This window comes from Aphelocoma coerulescens, unplaced genomic scaffold (genome assembly GCF_041296385.1).
Source record: "Aphelocoma coerulescens isolate FSJ_1873_10779 unplaced genomic scaffold, UR_Acoe_1.0 HiC_scaffold_105, whole genome shotgun sequence".
In the NCBI taxonomy this organism is placed as follows: Eukaryota; Metazoa; Chordata; class Aves; order Passeriformes; family Corvidae; genus Aphelocoma; species Aphelocoma coerulescens.
The window spans coordinates 467,495-488,094 of record NW_027183467.1 but is presented as its reverse complement, the minus strand read 5'-3'; the positions used below and the strand labels follow the sequence as shown (position 1 = coordinate 488,094).

The 20,600-nt window shown below is 44.7% G+C and overlaps 1 protein-coding gene across 4 annotated transcripts in view; it reads left to right on the top strand.

The window, feature by feature from the left end:
- Positions 1-20,600, top strand: part of UVRAG (UV radiation resistance associated) — a 107,611-nt gene that overhangs the window by 62,859 nt on the left and 24,152 nt on the right. For 3 of the 4 annotated variants that reach the window (XM_068998422.1, XM_068998421.1, XM_068998423.1), the window contains one exon: positions 3,670-3,748. In XM_068998422.1, coding sequence (XP_068854523.1) covers positions 3,670-3,748 — 79 coding nt within the window. Of the gene's footprint in view, positions 1-3,669; positions 3,749-15,686; positions 15,772-20,600 lie in introns of those variants that run through there. The other variant, XM_068998424.1, reaches the window with a different exon arrangement.

Below are 20,600 nucleotides of genomic sequence, written 5' to 3'. Positions count from 1 at the left end.
GATTATTAAACGTGTCTTTTAGCTGCTTCTATTATTATTATTTATTTTTTTTTCTTGTCACATGTGAGAAATGACAATCAAAACCTCTTCTTGTGGGGCTGGGAATGCTTGGGTCTTGAACGTAATAGTGTTGGTTCACTAGGGGAGAAACTGTTCAGTCATTGTGGCATCACTGTGGAAAAACACAAGTTTTGTCCAAAGTGACATGCCATGGAAGGGGATATGAGCTATGTGCCTAAAAATGTCCTGCATGTGTTTTGTGGTTTATTATAGATATGCAGTGTGATGCAGCTGGGTAACACTGGTCATCTTACTTGTATCCCAGTGAGCCCTATAAAACAGAACATGACTCAAAAAAATTAGTAAAAACTTCGTGTTTGTCACAGTCCTATAGGATTAAATAAGCAAAATATGAGACTCCCAAAACAAATGTAAGCTTTTAAGATCAAGAATCTTCTTTGTGTTATCTTAGACCTTCAAGGCACATACTGACCATCTGGTTCAAATCAGTCTGGTGTGCAGTTTGGGTCACTTTTATCCAGAGTTCTCCACCTTCTAAATTCAGAGTGGGGCTTGTTTAATTTCAGCATCTCTGGCACAATTCTCATAGATCCTAAAGCCACCTTTCTGCATGCCTGCTGGCTGATTATTCCCTTAATCACTCCTAGTCCTTGTGCTTTTCCCCAGCACAGGCTCTTATCATTGCTGACATATCTTGAAAGCAGTGGAAACACCAGTGCAGAAGCAGCTCCAAATAGGTTAAACCTGTTACAAGTTACTACACGTGGTGGGTTTTTTCTTGCATCAGGTTAATGTTCTCTAAACCAAGATCTTCTTTACGAGTCACTATTAAAACTGCTATTGCTGTATTGCCTAGCTCTTTATATTCAGAAATTCATCATCTACTGTAAACTCGGGGTGTGTTAGCACTGTATTTTAAGAAGCCCACATGCTATTGAAATGTCATATTCCGTAGTTGTATGTAAATGTCAACATATTTTTCCAAAGGCGCGTGTTGACCCTTACTGAGTAGAAGCTGTTTTGTTCATAATTCCCGACTGTTCACATGGCAGATGTATGGTTTCCTAGTGTGTAAGTACTACTCTGAGGAAGACCAGAGATCAACTTCTGAGCTCTGTTCTGTACTGAGAACAAATTTCCAGCACTTGATAACTTCTCTCAGATGTTCTTTTCTGTTGATTATAGAAAGGGTACCTGTAGCTTGTGTTTTTTCTTCTTTCCACTAAACATATCACACTCCTTCAAATTTTTCATCTCAGAGTAAGTATCTATGTTTTGCTTTAAAGGAGCTTAGTGATTTTTTCCCCCCAAATACATCAGCAAGAATGGAAAGAAGGAAGGTACACTTTGGAGTAGAATAGGTAGGTGAATGCCATTTTGAATTTTATTATGTGTTTTGTGATTATAAAAATACTAAAATAGTGTTTTTCAAAAGTATTTAGTATAACTAAATCATTACACAGCAGACTCAGCTTTTTGCAGCATGCTGAAGGGAGAGATTAAGCTTACAGTTAATGCTTTCCTATGGAGCAGGCAAGAAGATGTAGGGAGGCAGCAGTTCAAGTTGGGTTCAGTTTTACTCACTGAAGCACTATAGTGTTCAGGTTCCTCTCCCTTGAGCTTATTGCTTGTGACCAGGTTTAATGGGTAAGCAAGGTAACACACAAAGAGAGAGGCATAAAACTTAATAATATTTTTCTCTTGAGTCATAAATGTATATATGCTGAGACATCCACTGACAGTTTTCAAGACTTTCATGTGATTATGTTGTGAAAGCTGACCTGAGGATGTATGTGGTTTAAAAGCGTTTCAAGATTAATTAGTGGAAGTTAAAGGATAGAAATGTGAATATTGGCAAAGAAGCAGGATCAATGTGATAAGCAGAAAAGCCTGATTTTCCCTTTTAAAAGGGAAATGTGTGGGAGATGTCAGTGAGCATCATAAACCAGTTTTTACCCCCTTTCTATACTAAATGGATCGAAGAGCTCTGTGTATAGTAAAAAAATATATGGTTCCCATTACTAATGACTTAATGAAATGCTACCTTCTAGGGAAACATGGTTTGTGTTCCTAATGGGTGCTTTTATTGTAAAAAAAGTCGGTTAGTTTTAGACTGTTAATTGTAAAGTTATCCTTTAAATCTAACCCTTGCTCTGTTTGGGCAGTGTAATTGGAGTTACTGAAATGAATTCCTCTTGCTTTGTATTTTACACTTGGAGTAATGTGTTGTGGAATTTTTGCAGCACGTGTTCATTTGGAAAAGTTTCATTTTCTTTCATGGGGAACTAGTTTGATTTATAGATTTATTAAGCAAGGTGAGCTAGATATATGCTATTCACAGAGATTTTTATGTTCCTCGACTTAAAGACACCTAGCAAGTTCGAAAGTAGCATAAAACCTGAAGCTGACGTCTCAATATTTGATCTGCTGTGATTGTGACCTGTTAACCTTTAGCTTTAATGGCACTATAGAATTCTTAAAAGTTGCAAATGTACTCTGCTGTGGGGCTGATGGATGATAAAATCCACTTTGCCTAATCACCTCTCCAGAATGTGTGTTGTTTCTAGTAGATACTGATCTCCTGTATTTGTTATCTTATGTTTGAGAGAGACTTTGGTTTCTGGTGTAGTGTGGGGCTTATGCGGATAATTCCTTCAGCATCTTGATTAGGAGCTGCAGGATGTGGTTCATGAAAAGACAAAAGCTTGATTCGTGCTGTAGTTCCCATAAAAATAAATTTTAGTTTGTACTAAGATTGCTGAATTGACCATGATGACCTCATAATCTCTGGTGCTGAAGAGTCAAAAGACAATCCTTAGAAGTACAGGGTACAGCTGTTAAAGCTGTTTGAGAAGTGCTTCACTTAAGCAGAGATTCTTTAAGGAAACGTATAAAATTACATTCTTTAATGCAGAAACTGTCAAAGAGTTTCAGTATTTAAGGGACTAATGCTTTAGTTCTCTTGTCTCACATAGCAGTGCTATGTTCTTATAAACTATTTGCTACATGTGGGTGTTTAAAATGGTGAGCAATATTTATTACATAGGAAAAATAAGGATCAGTAATACAATATTTGCAAGGGCCATAGTGATCTATGATGCTGTGACTCAAGCCTTTGGTGCATGTGTGAAGTTTGTTGAATCACTTCTATTCTGAGTGTTGTTCTGGTAAGTGAGCCTGCAGATTTCTTCTCTGTGTAAAGGGTTTTGTGCTCTGTCAATCACAGGATAATGATTAAAAGAGAACACCTTTTTTAAAAGATTATTTTTGTTTGGAAATGAGCTAACCAAATGTGACTGGCTGAATGCACAGGGATAGCGTGAGATCTGGAATTGTGCTATGTGCTTCTGAAATTAACACTTTGATTGGTGAAAGGGATGTTGCAGCACTGGGGGAATTGTGAAGTGTCTTTTAAAAACCTGAAATACTTTAAAAAATGGAATTCCATAGCTGGGTTTTGACATCAGTTTTAAATGCTGATTGACTGGAGTTGCAGAGGGTTCCTAAATACATCCTATGTAGTCAGCAAGGGAAACTTTTTAAATCTTTACCTTCTCAGAAAAGGAATCTGGGGCTTTTTGAAGTTTACATAAGCATCTGAATAATTTCACCTTAAATGCTTTTCCCCCTCTTTTTTTTCCCTGTCAGGTTTCCTTTATATCCAAAAGGAGGGGAGAAGCTTCAGTTTGAATATGGAGTTTATCTTCTCAACAAAAATATAGCACAGGTTGGTACACTCGAGATTTTTATTTTTTATTATTATTATTATTATTTTTTATCTGTTCTCTGCTTGGTGTCAATATGATGTGAGTATGCACATGCTGTCTTGTGATGCTGCTCTCTGTGGTGAAAACCTGTGAACTAAGAGAAATGTCCTTGAAAATACTATTTTCACTTACCTTACAGCTTTGTGCTTGAGATTTTATTGTGGTGCTTAGAGAAGGACTTGCCAGATAATAATGAATCTTTTCTTTTCAAATGGTACATTCTTTGAGTCTATAGACTTCACACTGTTTTGAAAATTGTAAATATTTTCTGGTTTTTTATTCTATTGTACTTGAAGATCCATTCATGTAATTCTTGCTCCTGTGTCTTTAATTTTGCTCTATTATTACTTCAACTAGTATTCTATCCTTATAAGAAAACACAACACATGTAAAATATGAAGTATTGCAAATGTGTGACTTTAATTTAAAAAGTCCTCTCATACACCTTACTTCTTGTTTTACTGTATTTTAAAAAACATCCTTTACTCTGGAAAATGCAAGAGACTTTGCAAACTAGTATTTGAGATGGCAGTAATATCTGCAGCTAACACGTTTGGTATGGAATTCAGAGAATCTTCAGAAAGCTGGTCTGAAAGAGGCCTGTGGAGGCTGTTTCGACTGGTACGTAGTCCTAGAGTGCCTTTGTGTCCTCTATGAACAGTTCCCACTCAGCCCGGTCAGCTCGGGACACAGCAGGCTGCGGGGGCCAGCCTCTGATATCGGAGTGAACAGAGGTCTGGCTCGTGGGTCCTTCCAAGGGACCGAAGCGATGAAGGCAGACGGCAGAGGAAAGGGGGCAGGCTCAGAGTTGGGTTAAATCCAGAAAGTTTATTGGCCCTCCGAACAGGGGGGGCCTCAACCACCAGGGGTGCCCAATTCTGCGCACCTGCGGATCTCGTGCAAGGGATTTTATGGGGGGCGGGGGGGGGGGGGGGCATGGGCGGGGAGTACAGATCAACCAACCAGGGAAGGGAAGGGTGTGGCAAACAGAACGAGGGACACGTAGGGGAACCAACTGTAACAGGGGAAGGGAGGGACTTCTTTCCCAGGACCAATCACCTGGCCCCCTGGCTAGAACTTTCCAGAAGCCTGGGAGGGGTGCCAGAGTGACAGACAGGGTCCTGGGAGGAGACAAAAATAACAGGGTGATTTAAATAAAACAGGGGGGGCACCAACTGGGGTACACCAAACTTAAAGAACATAGAGGGGAGACCTGGACTGAACTAAAACAAACACACTCCCACATCTCCTCCTTTTTTGTTTTTTTTTTAAGATGACATGAATTCGGGTTGGGAACAGTACTCTGAGTCTGGGCACAGGTCCCCGAACCACGTCATCTCCTGGGCCATAGGCTCGAGTTCAAAGTCTTTGGGGAGCTCTGCTTGGTTGATGTCTGCAGGGGAGGATGAGCTCATAATCATGTTGGTTAGCAATTTTTTCAGCAGTCCGAACATAATTATGACAACTAAGAGAATAAAAAACAAGATCAGTCCGGTTCGGAGAATGGATCCAGCCCATCCGGACAGTTCCCATCTCCGATGTCTCCAAACCAAAACAGAACTTAGAAAAATAAGGTTGAAACTGGGGACAGTAACTGGGATAAACTTGGGGCTCGGGGCTCAGAGAGGCACATGACTAACCTACCCGGTCTTGGGGGGTGTTTGTTCTCCCTTCCTGATGGTCCGGGAGATACACGGTTTCACCCACTTTGATGGGATCCACCTAGGGCCCTTGGGGGTGGATACACATGCGTACCCTTTCCCCCAGGTAACCAGTTCATAAGGCCCTTGTATCTCCCTAGTCTCCAGGTCCTTAACCAACACTGGAGACCTTTCTTTCATTTGCAACTGCTGAGACCGCCCAAAGTGCCGCACGATTGGTGGGTTCAGGTTCTCAAAGGCACAGTTGAGGAAATTTACGGTGAACAATGCCTTTGAGAGCCTGACAGCAGGTGACTCTAGCTTTTTTGAGGAGCACTGGCGCTGGAGCATTCTTTTGATGTTTTGGTGGGCCCTCTCTACAATGGCTTGACCTGTCGGGGAATAGGGGATGCCAGTCTTGTGTTCTGTTCCCCATTGCTGTAGGAAGCTCCTGAACTCCTTGGACGTATACGCTGGGCCATTGTCCGTTTTGATGACTTTGGGGATGCCCAGGGTAGCGAATGCCTGCACTAAGTGCTTTCGGACATCGCTAGCCTTTTCCCCTGTGTGGGCAGAGGCAAAAACTGCTCCCGAGAAGGTATCAACTGACACATGTACGTACTTCATTCTGCCGAATGAAGCAACATGTGTCACGTCCATCTGCCACACTTCGCAGCTGATAAGTCCACGGGGGTTTGCGCCAGTACTAATGGCAGGAAGAGCTAGCTGGTGGCATTCTGGACATGCAGCCACAATCGCCCTGGCCTGGTCGTGCTTTAGATTGAATTGACGAACTAGGGTAGAAGCGTTTTGATGGAACAGCTGATGGCTGATTTTGGCCTGCTCAAACACGTTTGGAGTCGGGGCCATCGCAGCTGGCGCAGCGAGGGCATCTGCCCTCCTGTTGCCTTCCGCGATGAACCCGGGCAGGTCCGTGCGTGACCCGACGTGCATCACGTAAAATGGTTGCTCTCGGTGGGAGACCAGATTTATTAACTTTGAAAGCAACTCATACAAGGCCATGTTGGAGACTTCACGCAAAATGGCGTGCTCGGCTCTGGAGACTACCCCTGCAACATATGCAGAGTCTGTTACCAAATTTAGGGGGTCGGGGAACCTTTCGAAAGCCCTGACGACTGCATCCAACTCAGCAACCTGAGGCGATCCTTCCACCTCTTTGATGTCAGTCTCCCACCGCTGAGTTTGGGGGTTTTTCCAAGTCGCCCCGGACGCGTCAGTAAAAACTGTCAAGGCCTTTAGAGGTTCCTTGCTCCGAACACTTATTGTATTTAACTCGAATTGAATTTCCGAATTGAATATTTTGTGAGCTGGCCTATGCAAAGAAATTTGGCCTGTGTAGCCCTCCAGAGCAAACTGCAATGCTTCACAATCTTGAAGCAGACTCTCCAACATCGCCTTAGTAATTTGGCCCGTTTTTGTCCTAATTGGCATGTGTATGCAGTCAAAGGCACATCCTAATAACTCTCTGATCCGGATCCTAGCCTTCCGGATCAGTTCAGCCATCAGCTCTTGTGGCTGTGTCATCCTCTTGGACCGATGATGGCTGAGAAATACCCACTCTATGATTAAGAGGGGATCCCTCCGGTCCTGGTCCTCTTTGCTCTTCTTCTTGTCTTCCCATTGGAAGACAACCCCGTGCAAGTGTGGCAGATTACCCAGGATGATGAACTTGAATGGCAAGTCAGGCCTATACCTGCTTGCCTGCCTGGTGGACATTAGATGTTGCACCCTCTCCAGAGCTGTTTGCGCCTCTGGGGTGAGTGTCTGGGGAGAACTAAGCTCCTCTCCCCCTTTTAGTAAATCAAAAAGGGGGGCTAGGTCTTCGGTGGACAGACCCAGCCACGGCCTCACCCAATTTAAAGAACCACACAGCTGGTGGACATCTGCCAGAGTCTTGATGTTGGTTTTAATAGCCAATTTTTGTGGCACAATGGTCCGCTTTGTAATTTCTAGGCCCAGGTACTTCCAAGGTGGCATCCGTTGAATCTTTCCCTCTTGGAGCTCGAACCCTGCAGCAACCAATGCATTGACTGTCAGGTCGAGCACACTGGCAAGCATGTCATTGTCGGGGGCACACACAAGGACATCATCCATATAATGGAAGATGATGGCCTCTTTTGCTGCTGCGCGAACTGGGGCAAGCAAGGAAGAGACATACCATTGGCAGATGGTTGGACTGTTCTTCATACCCTGTGGCAACACCTTCCAATGGTATCTTTTCCTTGGGGCTTCTCGATTGATAACAGGAATCGAGATGGCAAAACGCGGGGCATTGTCAGGGTGCAGGGGAATTTGGAAAAAGCAGTCTTTAATATCAATTACTGCCAGATTCCAATTTTGAGGGAGCATCGTTGGGGATGGCATCCCTGGTTGGAGAGAGCCCATGTCTTCGATAACATTGTTAATTTGACGAAGGTCCTGGAGGAGCCGCCATTTGTCTTTGTTAGGCTTTTTGATAACAAAGACAGGGGAATTCCAGGGGCTGTTGGATTCCACGATATTCCCCTTTTCAAGTTGCTCCTCCACAAGCTTCTCGAGCGCCTTCAACTTCTCACCATAGAGTGACCACTGTTCTACCCAAACGGGCTGATCAGTTTTCCAATTTAGTTTTTGAGTAGGGCGCTCTTCAGTGGCCGCAACCCAAAAATTTTTCGGGGGGTCAGGTAGGTCAGTTGTGACTCCCCACTGCTGCATGAGGTCTCTCCCCAAGAGGGGTTCCTTGTAGTCTAATACGAACGGACGTATGTTTGCCAATTGTCCGCTCGGTCCCTTAATTTGCACGATGCTCTTTGATTGTTTGGCCAATTGAACGCCCCCAACACCTTGCATGTGTCCAGCCATGTTCTGCAATTCCCAATGTGCCGGCCATTCCCGTGTGGGAATGATTGTCACATCTGCCCCTGTGTCTAGAAGCCCTCTGAGGTGTAGGACTTCCTCCCCTCTGTTGACCTTGCAGCCTACCCGAGGCTTCTCTGTCCCTATAGCATGTGTGGCACACACCGTTGGGGGTGGCCTTTCCACAGGGATAGCCTGGGCGACTGTCTGCCCTCTGGGCAGGAACAGAGGTGGGTGGACACAGTGCAGCCAGAGAACGGGTCCTTCGGGACTAGATGTCATTAGTCCTGGAGCGACTTCGATCTCTTGTGGTGTGCAGGTAACACTTCCGACTATGACATACCTGTCAGGGCCTTGGTCTTCTGCCCACAGCTCACCACCAGTGCTTACCGGTGCGGTATGCCACTCTTTGGTCTTTAGGTGGAGCGGTGTCAACAGCTGCAACCTGAAAGAACCATCAGAAAAGGAAGTCAAATCTGGTTTTAAGGTCACGTCTGATAGTTTGGTCTCTCTAAGTTCCCCCTCCCCCTCGCGTCCCGTCCCTTTTTTGTCTTCACGCGGGGCGGGCGCGCGCTCCCCATTCAGTTTTTTTGTTGCAGTTGGCCCTCCTGTCCCCCAGGTTCATGTTCCTTTTTAAATTGCTGGAACTGCCGCTTGAGCGGGCAGTCCCTTGTCCAATGTCCAGGCTGGTCGCATAAGAAGCAGGTGTTCCTGGCCTGCGGGGTTCGCTTTTGGCCGTTTGCAGTTGGAGGTGGTTTAGTGTTCAGGCCCGTGGTCCTCCTCTGGTCCGCTGCAGGGCGATGCGTTGCTGTTCCCACTGAGGCCGTTCCTCTGGGCCGCTGTCTCTCTGAGCTGGTAGGTTGCAGGTGTGGTGCCTTTGCAGCGCAAACTTCTAACATAGTCTGTATGGTTGGCGGGGGGTCCAGGGGGAGGCTCAGGATGGCTGCCTTGCATTGAGGATTGGCATTCACCATAGCCATCTCTGCGATGACCTCTTCCCTGGCCGCCGGCTGCTTGACCTGCAACTCTACAGCCTGGGTTAGTCTCTCCACAAACTTTAGAAATGACTCAGTGGGTTGCTGCTGGACCTGCGAGTAGGATTCTACGGGCGCATCAGGCCTCAGACCAAGGAATGCCTTACCGGCCGCTTCCTTGACCTGTTGCAGAACCTCCAAAGGCAGGCCTTGAGATTGCTTCGGCGCCAAGGCCCAATCTCCTTCGCTGCTTAGATGGTCCAATGTAAGTTCCTTATTGTCGGCATCAACGGCCGTATCAGAACCTTGCAAGAGTGCTGGAAGGAGTCTGCGGAGCTCCCTTTCCCACGCTGCCTTCCAGAGCAGAAACTCTGCTGAGGAAAGCAGGCATGAGAAAAGCTGATGCAGATCGAAAGGTGTCATTACTGCTCTGGAGAGACTTGCCTTTAAGAGGCCACGAAAATATTCGCTTTCTCTCCCAAACTCCTTCTGTGCCTTGCAGAGTTCCTTTGTTGTTTGGTGGGAGAGGGGTTCCCAGCTGACATGGGTTGTTCCTCCTCTCCGGGACCTCTGATAAAAAACCGGAGCGGCCGAGGGAATGGGATCCAGTTCCGGGTTCCGGTCCTCAGGCCCTCCCCCTTCCGGCCAGACACCGTGGGAACCGAAAGGGCAGGCGTGGGAACCAGAAGCAGGAAGTGGGTGGCAGCCGGGCATGGAACCGCGATTTCTGGGGGCGGAGCCTGGGGGCGCGCACTGGTGACAGGTAGGAGGGGTAAGAGGGGTGGACCCAACTTGGGAGTAGGAGGGGTCAAGGCGAAAGGGGTTGGAACTTGGGAGAAAGGGATTTCGGGTGGAAAAGCGCGGGGAAAAGCAAGAGGGGATCCCTTCCATGTGGCGCCCGCCATCTTGTCCTCCTCGGGCCGGGAGGGCATTTTCTAAACTCTCTGGATAGCCGAACCGAACTCGGGGTCTAATAACTGGGGAAGCCGGGGAACGGGATAAGCCTCGGGCAGTCTGGCCGGGACTGTCCGAGCGGGGGCTCCGGGAACCCCGAGGAGAGCCAGGGAGACGGTGGCAGCCCTGCGCATCGTGGGTTGCTCTCCTCAGGATGCCCGTTTGAGGGGACACGGGTTCGGGAGACAGGTTAGGGGTAACAACTGGGGAATTTGGGGTTGTTTGTCCTTCCCTCTCCCTTTTTTTAGCTAACGCCGATCTAATCTGCAAGTACAGAAAGGAGAAATCTTTCTCTTTGGCAGAACTAGATCGGGCCAGCTTTTCTCCCGCGGCGTTCCAAAAGGGAATGGTCAAAACCGTATCCTGAGAGCACTGAGGGAAGTGCAGAAACAGCCACCGAATAAACCGTTTTAAACATCCCTTTGAAAAACTTATCCCCCCACCCTGAAGGAGTCCCGCAACTTGGAGAAATACCCCCTTCTGTGCTGTGGAGAGTGTAGCGCCCATAGCCGACAGCACAGCGTCTGGAGCTAAACTTCAAGCCTGGAATGCTGATTTTCCCAAAAACCAACCGGAGACAAGCGAACCGTGCTTGTTCCGGGGCTGCGCAGCCTACGTTCGGCTCTTCGAGAGCCGGGGACCGTCCTGGTCCCTCCGAAAGCCTTTACCGGCTTTGAGGTAAGTTTCCCCCCCCCGCCCGGGGAAAAATATTTACCTGACTGGCATCCAGGCACGCTCCAGGCGACCGGGTCCTCCACCGAGAACGACTTTGCAGGCGCGACGAAGCTACCGTCCTCACCCCCAGGAGCGCAGCTCACTAAAACGGAGCGTGCTGCAACTGGGGTAGCTTGACGTCCCGAGGATGCGCTTGCCGAAGCAATCAGTCCCTTCCGTGGGGTCCGATGGAAGCGGGGCCCCACGCCCGGGTGCCAAGCTGCCTTTGCCGAGGATGCCCCTTCCGTGGGGTCCGATGGAACGGGGAGCCCCACACTTGGGCGCCAAGCTGCCTTTGTGTCCTCTATGAACAGTTCCCACTCAGCCCGGTCAGCTCGGGACACAGCAGGCTGCGGGGGCCAGCCTCTGATATCGGAGTGAACAGAGGTCTGGCTCATGGGTCCTTCCAAGGGACCGCAGCGATGAAGGCAGACGGCAGAGGAAAGGGGGCAGGCTCAGAGTTGGGTTAAATCCAGAAAGTTTATTGGCCCTCCGAACAGGGGGAGCCTCAACCACCAGGGGTGCCCAATTCTGCACACCTGCGGATCTCGTGCAAGGGATTTTATGGGGGGCGGGGGGGGGGGGGGGGCATGGGCGGGGAGTACAGATCAACCAACCAGGGAAGGGAAGGGTGTGGCAAACAGAACGAGGGACACGTAGGGGAACCAACTGTAACAGGGGAAGGGAGGGACTTCTTTCCCAGGACCAGTCACCTGGCCCCCTGGCTAGAACTTTCCAGAAGCCTGGGAGGGGTGCCAGAGTGACAGACAGGGTCCTGGGAGGAGACAAAAATGACAGATAGGGTGATTTAAATAAAACGGGGGGCACCAACTGGGGTACACCAAACTTAAAGAACATAGAGGGGAGACCTGGACTGAACTAAAACAAACACACTCCCACACTAGAGCAGGGTCAACTGCTCTTATGCTGTCCCTGGTGATGTTCTGTGAAGAAAAGCCTGTGATATAAGTACTCCTTAGTTCCAATGCTTGACTGTCTTGGCCACTGAAGACATCTAATTTCTGACATCAAGTCCAAACCTGTTTTCCCTCTTTATATATTATAATAATCTGATCCATTTAAGTCTCTTCCTCTTTGCAAACTTCTGTGCATTGAAAAAACACTTTTCAACACTCTTCTTGTCTCAAATTCTCATTTGAATCCACATTTTCCTTGAAATGCAGTGCCCAAAGCTGGGTACAGTGAGCAACTGTTGCTTTCAAAACATTGAGTAGGATGGGAGAAATGCTTCCCAGATCTTGTCCTTTTACTTCCAGTTCATTGGGTTCTAATGGGTTTGTACTCTTAAAAGCCTAGCAGAATGAATCTTACGATTCTGTGCAACCAACAGCTCCAGGTATCTTCTGCACATGAACAAAATAGTCCATTCTGAATTTGTGCAGGTGACTTGTTTAATTTACATTGTACATGCTTTACCTTGAATGTATTCTTAAAGATGAACTTCTTTGTTCTTAATCATGTTTCTGCTATGGTGGCGTAACACCGGAGATTGAGAACTCAGTCTCAGCTTTATGCTGGCTGCACCTGAGCCTGGGTCCAGATTATCTAATTAAAATATTGGATAGAACTGGGATTCTGTTATTTCAAGTGGAGCCCCACTTTGCCAGCACTTCAGTTGTAGCTGTGAACCATTCTTTATTACACCCAAGAGTACTTTCTCTGTATTCACTCATAGTTCATCAATATCCCATTTCCCCAGAATGCTTGTGAGCATATTATACCAGAAAATGCCCGGAGATTTAAATTTCAACAGAAATATGACATTTCTGTTTCTAACCTGTTTGAAATTACATTAGTCTTATTCTTGAAAAATATGATCTTTTTATGCTTACTTTCTACTAGTCTTGCTTGTTTTTCCAGTTTTCTCTTCCATCACTTTTTTTGCCATTCCTTACCTAAATTGAAGTAAAGCTTCTGAATCTTTCTGTGTTACTTGTTTTTTAAGCTTGGATTGTATTTACCATTTTCCAGACTTGCCCATGCTTAGTGTATTTTGGACAATAACCTCTCAAATTACTTAAAGGCTAAAATATCTTAAGACAAAGTTAATCAAGTCCTGCTAATCTTGGAAATTCGCTTAGCCAGGCTGTTAATATATCTTAGACTGTGCCTCTTTGTTGGTGGTATTAGTAATGGCAGACAGCTGTTCACACTTGACCTACAGAGGGAAAATTAGTGAGAAAAAGGATTAGTCATTCCTTCAAATGCTTTGATAGATCTCTCCATTACTATCAAATCAACACTTTCCTTAATCTCTGCTTCCTAGTTCATTCTGCTTACACTGGTTCATTCTGTAACTTGTGAGTCGTGATGCTGCTTGCTTTGCCTATCAGCCCTTCCTGGTTTTTACCTTGTTCTGGAGTTTGCCATTCAGTTATGTGATGCAAGCAAGAAGCTCTGTGGTTTATTTCATCGAAACAATGAATTCTTCATTGAGCCCATGGTGGTTGTCTTTCCTGTTCATGTAGTTTGGGTTACTTGACACTTGTGCCTGTAGTATTTTTTTTAATCGGAACTTTCACCACTTCACTTGGTTTCCTGTTTATCTCTTTGACTTGTCACTTCTGAATTATTACCACTCTTGGACCTACTGTAACTTATCATTCTGATTTTTTTGTCCTGTTTCTGAAGGACTCTGGGTAGTTGAACACACAGTCACTCACCCATGTGTCCTTCCAGTTCCTTGCAGTTGGTTTCTGAAATCACTGGCATGTGTTTAAACTCACAAAAGTAAATGAACACTTTAAGTATGTATTGGTATAGAAAGAGTTTCCAAGTCTATGGGGGGTTATTGGTGCTGGTGCAAGCTAGTCAGTGGCCAGGCTTTGAAGTGGTTGGTACAACACTAGTGGTTCACATGTTAATACTTGAGATTGTATGCTGTTGGATATAAAAGCATAATAAAAGTAAACCGGAATTTCTGGGGGTGCTTCTACTACTTATTTAATCATGGCAGTGTTACTGATGTCCGCATAAACTGTTGTAGTCACCTTTGTTTTGATGTCCTTGGTCAAATATTGCTGCTTTTTATAGTTCTTCCAAGGGGAAATTCCTTTATGAAAGCAGAACAGGTAAATAGTGTGCAGAAATGCATCACAAAACCTCTGTGCTCTGGGGCTGATTCGACCTAAAAACCCAAGATTGTTTGAATCCTTTGTGTGTTCCTTGGGATGCTGGAACTGTTGAATTTATGTAGCTTTTAGCAGACCTTACGGCTGCTTTTAGAGAAGCTTCCAGATATGCTTAGTTCTTGTGAATGTGTGAAAAATTAAGTTTGGATGGAGAATGAGCAGCTGCCTCTCTCTTACCTCCAGACTATCACCCAAAGGTATTGGCCTTAATTCAGAGAAACAGTCCTCTTTGTCAGGAGTAAATGTAACTCAGTGCTTAATTCCCTCTGTGTGCTGTGGGAAGGTTGGAGGTGCTTGGGAAGAATAGTGGCAAGTTTACTGGAGCATGAAGACAAGAGCTTGAATCATTCATGCAAGTTTTGATCACTGTGACAAACAAAGAGCCCATAAAAATGATCAACTTAAAGAAATACTTTGAAATTATTTGCTTAAGCTTCCCTGGTTTCACAGATCTTTATATAATTTTTTTTTCTTTCACAACTACCTGGAATTCTGGCAGCAAGGAGAAATGTGAGTGTGGAATAAGTGAGATGGGGTTGATATTAAGTAAAATTACTGACATAAAAACTCTTCTAGATAAAGTGGTACTGTTTTGTAAAACAGCAGGATAATAACAATGGAAACCACATCTTGCACTCAGGAGAATTCAGCTGGAATTAGAAACAGCTCAGTGCTGGCTTGGTAGAGTATTTTTTGGAGAAACTTGCTTTGCTGTTACATTCCGAAGTTGAAACAATGTGTGTTAATTCTGAGAGTTCCTAATAACTTCCATGTGTATGTAAGCACAAATTGTTTCAATACCCATATTTTCTGTTTGTAAAATTGAATCCCTCACAAAGTTCACAGAGGAGCTTTTTGAGTTGAATAACGTTAACTAAGGCCATACATTTCCAGTTAAGATTTCAGTTCTTTGACTCTCACTGGCATAGAAACATGGGATTTTTTTCAAAGAGAAATTAATGACTTATGTCTAATAATGCCTGCCAAAAAAATTCACTGTCATTGTCAAAGGTGGAGTACAATACAGTTGCTAAAAATGGGAGTGAATTGTGCAGCTCTCCAAAGCATTAGACAGTGGGAGAGCATTCAGCAAGTACTAGCCCCATAAGCTCTGCAGCTCCTAAGTTAGGGATGTGTATGGAGTATCTGAGGAAGCTGAGGCTTTAGCAGGAGAAAGAATTGAACTCTCATTCTGGTATTCAAAGCGGAGTAATGGAGATTACACCATGAAAACCTCTTGTTATGGTGGATGAATATTAGGAAAACCCTGAAGTGCGTGGTGTGGTTTTTTGTGGGTGGCAAGTGAACACAGAACAGGGTCAAAATGGCATCTCTCAGAGTTCTCTTTGTTTGGAACATACAATGTGGGTGGCACCCAATTCTGCTGGAGCACAAACATGGACCTTGTGGAGCTGAGCTCTCACAAGTGCTTGAGCAGTGGTCTTGCTGCTCCAGGTTTTTTCATCTCAGTTAATTTTTTTTATAACTTTGAAGTGGGGGATATTGAGAGTGCAGTGGCTTTGAGTTTTGAGTTGCAGGCCTGTAGAAAGAAAGCATCTTTACTGCTGCTTTACTGGCTGCTTTGCTGTCTTTTTCCTTTGTTCCCAGAGCCTTAATTGCTTTGGCCTGACTTCAGTGTTGGTTCTTCATTACATATGATGAGATGGTCTTAATTTAGTGACCTTCCTCCTTGAGGTGAGTGAGTCCCTAGTGATCACACACAGTGTTACTGTGGGAGAATAACTGGCCCAAAATTGTATACCCTGAAAGATGAGGGTGGTGAGGCCTGGCACAGGTTGCTCAGACAAGCTGTGGCTGCCCTATCTGTGGAGGTGTCCAAGGCCAGGTTGGATGGGGCTTGGAGCAACCTGGTCTAGTGGAAGGTGTCCCTGCCCATGGCAGGGGGTTGGAATGAGATGAGCTTGAAGGTCCCTTCCAACCCAAACTGTGATTCTATATTACATGATTTCTGTCCTGTATTGGTCATTATGTCTAATGCATGTATATATGATGTGTAGCCATTGAAGAGAACATGTCCATCTTGTTCATCAAAGTTCCAATTTCTGTAGGTATTCAAGAGTTTGTCTCTTGCATGATACTTGACAAGTATTATTACTTGTCCAGTTGCAAGATTGCTTGTAGAGGACAGAATTTCAATAGAGCTGTAAAGCTGGTTTCTTTAGGTACCAGTAAGAAGGGAATTTACTGCAGCTGTTTTTTTGCATGGGGCAGTCAAGTTATTTACACTCTAAGTATCAAATGATTTGCTATTTCTGTCAGCCACTGAAGGACATCAAATTAATTTGTCTCTTGTTCTTCTGGATTTCTTATTCTAAGTCTTAGCTTTACCACAGAAACAGAGGGCAGCTGTATGACTATTGTGAGACCCTTTTTATTCCTTTGTTGTGACCTTGGTAACTATCTCCATCTGGCTTTGTTGGACGTGGCCTCAGGAATGTTGGTGTTATGTCCTTGTCTAAATTACTAGCTCTTGAAAAGTAGACTTGCAAATAATTTGGACCATTTTACAACTCTTTGTTTTCCTACTGCCAACCCAATGAGTGAATATCTCTAGTCTTACCTCAGTTCATAGAATCATACAACAGTTTGGGTTGGAAGGGAACTTGAAGACCATCTTGTTCATGGGCAGGGACACCTTCCCTAGACCAACACCTTCCCTACACCAATCCTAGACCAGCTTGCTCCAAGCCCTGTCCAACCTGGCCTTGAACATTTCCAGGGATGGGGCAGCCACAGCTTCTCTGGGCAACCTGTGCCAGGGCCTCACCACTTTCTGAGTAAAGAATTTCTTTCTAGTATCTAATCTAAATCTGCTCTCTTTTAGTTTACATCTGTTCCCCTTTTCCTATCCCTGTGTGCTTGTGTAAAAAGTTTGTTGCTGGTGTCGGTTAGTGGGGTCTCTGTATATGGTGGCAGGCAGAGCATCACCTTCCAGGCATCACTTCCAGGTTTAGTGAAACCTGTGGAATTTGTTGCACTGCATGAGTTAAGGTTACTTTTTCTTCTGTTCAGCCTGAATGCCATGCTCGGGATCGTTTTGCAGGGAAGGCTTCTTTTCTAATCCTCATTTGTTTTGTCAGACCATATTGAGTTGTGTTAGACTGATATTCCTATTCACATTGGCATGATTTGCTCAGCCCTGACCAAAGAATAGTTCTTTCATCTGACAGTTATTAGCAACACATGTACTTTGCTATTTGACAAAAAAACAAAGTATCACTCTCTTGTCAGCTCCCCCAAGGCTCTTTTTGTCATCAATAGAGTACAGATCCAGGGAAGTAACTGGTGTCTAGCCCTCCTCTTGTGTGTCCATGGCCACTGTGTCCATGTGGTGGCAGGTGGCATTTACGTGCTTTGTGTAACCTGCTTGAGAAGCTGAGCAGCCAGTGCTGCTTTCCTGGGAATGCTGCATTGTGGGTGAGTTGCTTGTCTAATGCACAAGGTAAGTAACATTAAGAGCAGCATAGAAGAAAAGCAAAATACTTGATATATTTTAGGTGTAGTCAAAGTGCTGTCTTCTTCCATAGCTGCATGGAATTAAAGGTGAATGTTTATGTACTAGTGCCATATGTAAGAGACTGAACTGAAACTCAGCTGTTAAATGTGAAATGAGGCAAGAGGTTCAGTTTCTGGCTCTGTTAAACTATCAAACATGAGAGAAAATCAGCTCTATAATAGAAACTAATAAACTTTTCCATGGGAAGTTGAACAGCAGAAATGTTAGGTCTAGAAATTTGTTTTGGCAATAAACACTATGGAGCAGAAGTGTCTTCAAGAGTTCTGTGGGTAGTGGTGTATATGCAGTGGTTATGGCCCTTTGAGTGTAGGATACCGTGACTTGCACACTACATCTTTTATGAGGCCCCTAAACTAAGATCATAAAACATACAGTTCAGAAAGAATGCACCGTCTGAATCTGAGGCCAATTTAGCTACACAGGGAAAAGTGTTCTTAAAGGAGCACAGGTTGAAGCCAGAGTCTAGTCCTTGTCTTGTGAAGTGCCAAGCTTTCATTTACTGTTAAAAGGAAGGGACTGCACCTGAAAAACCACAAAGTACCTTCTCCAGCTGTGTAGAGCTCTTAGGAGAGGTTTCATTCCTGAAAGTTTCGTAGGGTGACAGTGAGCTGATACTTAGCCAGATCATTTAGAACTGGGGAATTTATTTATGTTTTTTTCAAACTTGTTGGAAAGACTTTCTTATTTTCGTTTCCTATCGCCCAGGCCAAGATAAAATATGTTGAAATGAGACTGGATTAGTTGTAACTAAAGTCCCACTTTCATTCAGCTGAAAGCCTGCCTATACTTGTTTGTAGGCAAAGGCCAATATTGACTTGCTCTGTGAAGGAGCGGATCTTGGGTCTTCAACCCATACAGATCCCGGCACCTGCACCCGAAGCCCAGGCAGTGCTGGAGGCTCCTGCAGCTATGGTGGGATGACCAGCATGGTTGGGTGACTGAAGGGATGGTGCACTTCTCATATAGGACAGGCTGGGAGAGCTTGGATTTTTCAGCCTGGAGAAGATACGGCTTTAGGAAGACCGCAGAATCCCTTCCAGGGCCTAAAGGAGCCCCAAGACAGCTGGAGAGGGACTTTGGAGAAGAGCCTGGAGTGACAAGACAAGGGGGAATGGCTTCCCACTCTCAGAGGGCAGGGTTAGATGGGATATTGGGCAGAAATTCTTGGCTGTGAGAGTGTTGAGGCCCTGGCGGAGGTTGCCTAGAGAACCTGTGGCTGCCCCATGCCCTGGAAGTGTTCAAGGCCAGGCTGGATGGGTCTTGGAGCAGTCCGGTCTAGTGGAAGGTATCTAGGCCCATGGCAGGGGGATTAGAACTGGATGAGCTTAAAAGTCCTTTCTAACCCAAACTGTTCTGGCATTCTATGAATAGGAGAGGTAGCATCATCAGCTGTGCTTAGAGTCAGTCCTCCAAAATAATTTTGGGGGACCACCCTTGCAGGCATGTTCTGTGTGTTACATAACTTTTGTACTGTGTAGCTGTCATCATCTCTGTGCATTAGCTCTTCAGTCCACAATGTTTCCTAAAAAAAAAAGGAGTATGTCTTTAAAATAGAACCAAAATTGAATAATCAAAAGGATTCCTGATATAGTTGATCAGACATAAACACATCTGCCAACTTAAGTTCCTTTGTAGTATATATAACTTCTGTGTTATAAAACTGAAGTGGGAAGTTTCTTATCAAGCCCTGGCACAATGTATCAGTGTAGGAAAAAGCTGTAGTGTATAATTTTTAACAAGTAGAGTCTGTGCACTGGAGGCAAAGCTGGACATTCAAACGTAAAATGTTCACACCTTTGGAATTCCAGGACCTGCTTTGTAAGCCTGTCTCTTCCTTCAGATCCTTCTCTCTTTCTGCCACGTCACCCATTTCTTAATGGATAAAATAAATTATGGTAAAATGCATCTCATTTCTTGAAACTTCACTTGCTTTAATGCATAAAAATTCTTCTCATCTGTTATTTGCAAGCAAGTGACAAGCTGTGACTTGTGGGGTTTAGATTTTTTTTTCTGAGCTTCTGTTTATTTTCACTTCTTCCCCTGCATTCTTTGTTTTTCTGTTGTACAGTTTAATATGTATGTTTTGTCCTCCTCGGGTCAGGATTTGTCTCCTACTTCTGTGCATAAGATTTGGCACATGAGGGCACAAAACCTGTTTTGAAAGCTTTTGGTATGTCAGCTACTTAATCATCCATAAATGCCTTTCAGGCTTTTTAAATACTGTGGTTGAAGTTTAGAGCAAGTTGTTCTCCAACAAATGGAATAAAAGTGTCTGATATGTATTGGCTCATTCACTTATTGATCAGTCCAGAATGTTTGGAAATCCAGAGCTTTGAAGCATTTTGTTTTTCAAGAGACTGGAAATACTGAAGGGGTTATTGCATCTCTCTTTGCTGGACTTTTGTGTAATTCATGTAAACATTTGTGAAGTTAATATTGTGTAATTAGAAAAAAAACAAGTTCTGGTTCAATTTAGCACGTATAAATTAATGTTTTCAGGAAGACCAGTCCTGAACCTGTTCTTGGTTTAATGCTCCCTGACCTCAGGTTTTAAGTTCAAAATATCATACATCATATGAGAAACCATTTTACATACTGGTGTGTCTTAGTGCCAAGTGGAGTTCACTGAATGCCAGTGTTGTCCTGATAGGAAGCAAGTTTTTCACAGGTTAAACTGTTGATTCTGTACTCCTCAAATGAGAGGGCTTCCCATTTGATTTACAATCTAATCTTTTTTTTTAGAAGTCAGTCTCCTTTGTCCACTGACAGTAACATAATAGATACCTGGAAAGCAGTTCAGCTGAAGTGCAAGATGTGGCTGGGAGCAGAGAATCCCCAAATTCTTCTTCCATTTAAGCTCTGTGTCATGGGCTGAATCACTTGCTCTTTGAGTAAAAAGCTTTCTTGAAGCAAGAGCCTTATCACCTGAGAGAGCGGGTTCACAAACCTGGATGAATGAACAGCCAGAAGCTCAATTTCACCCA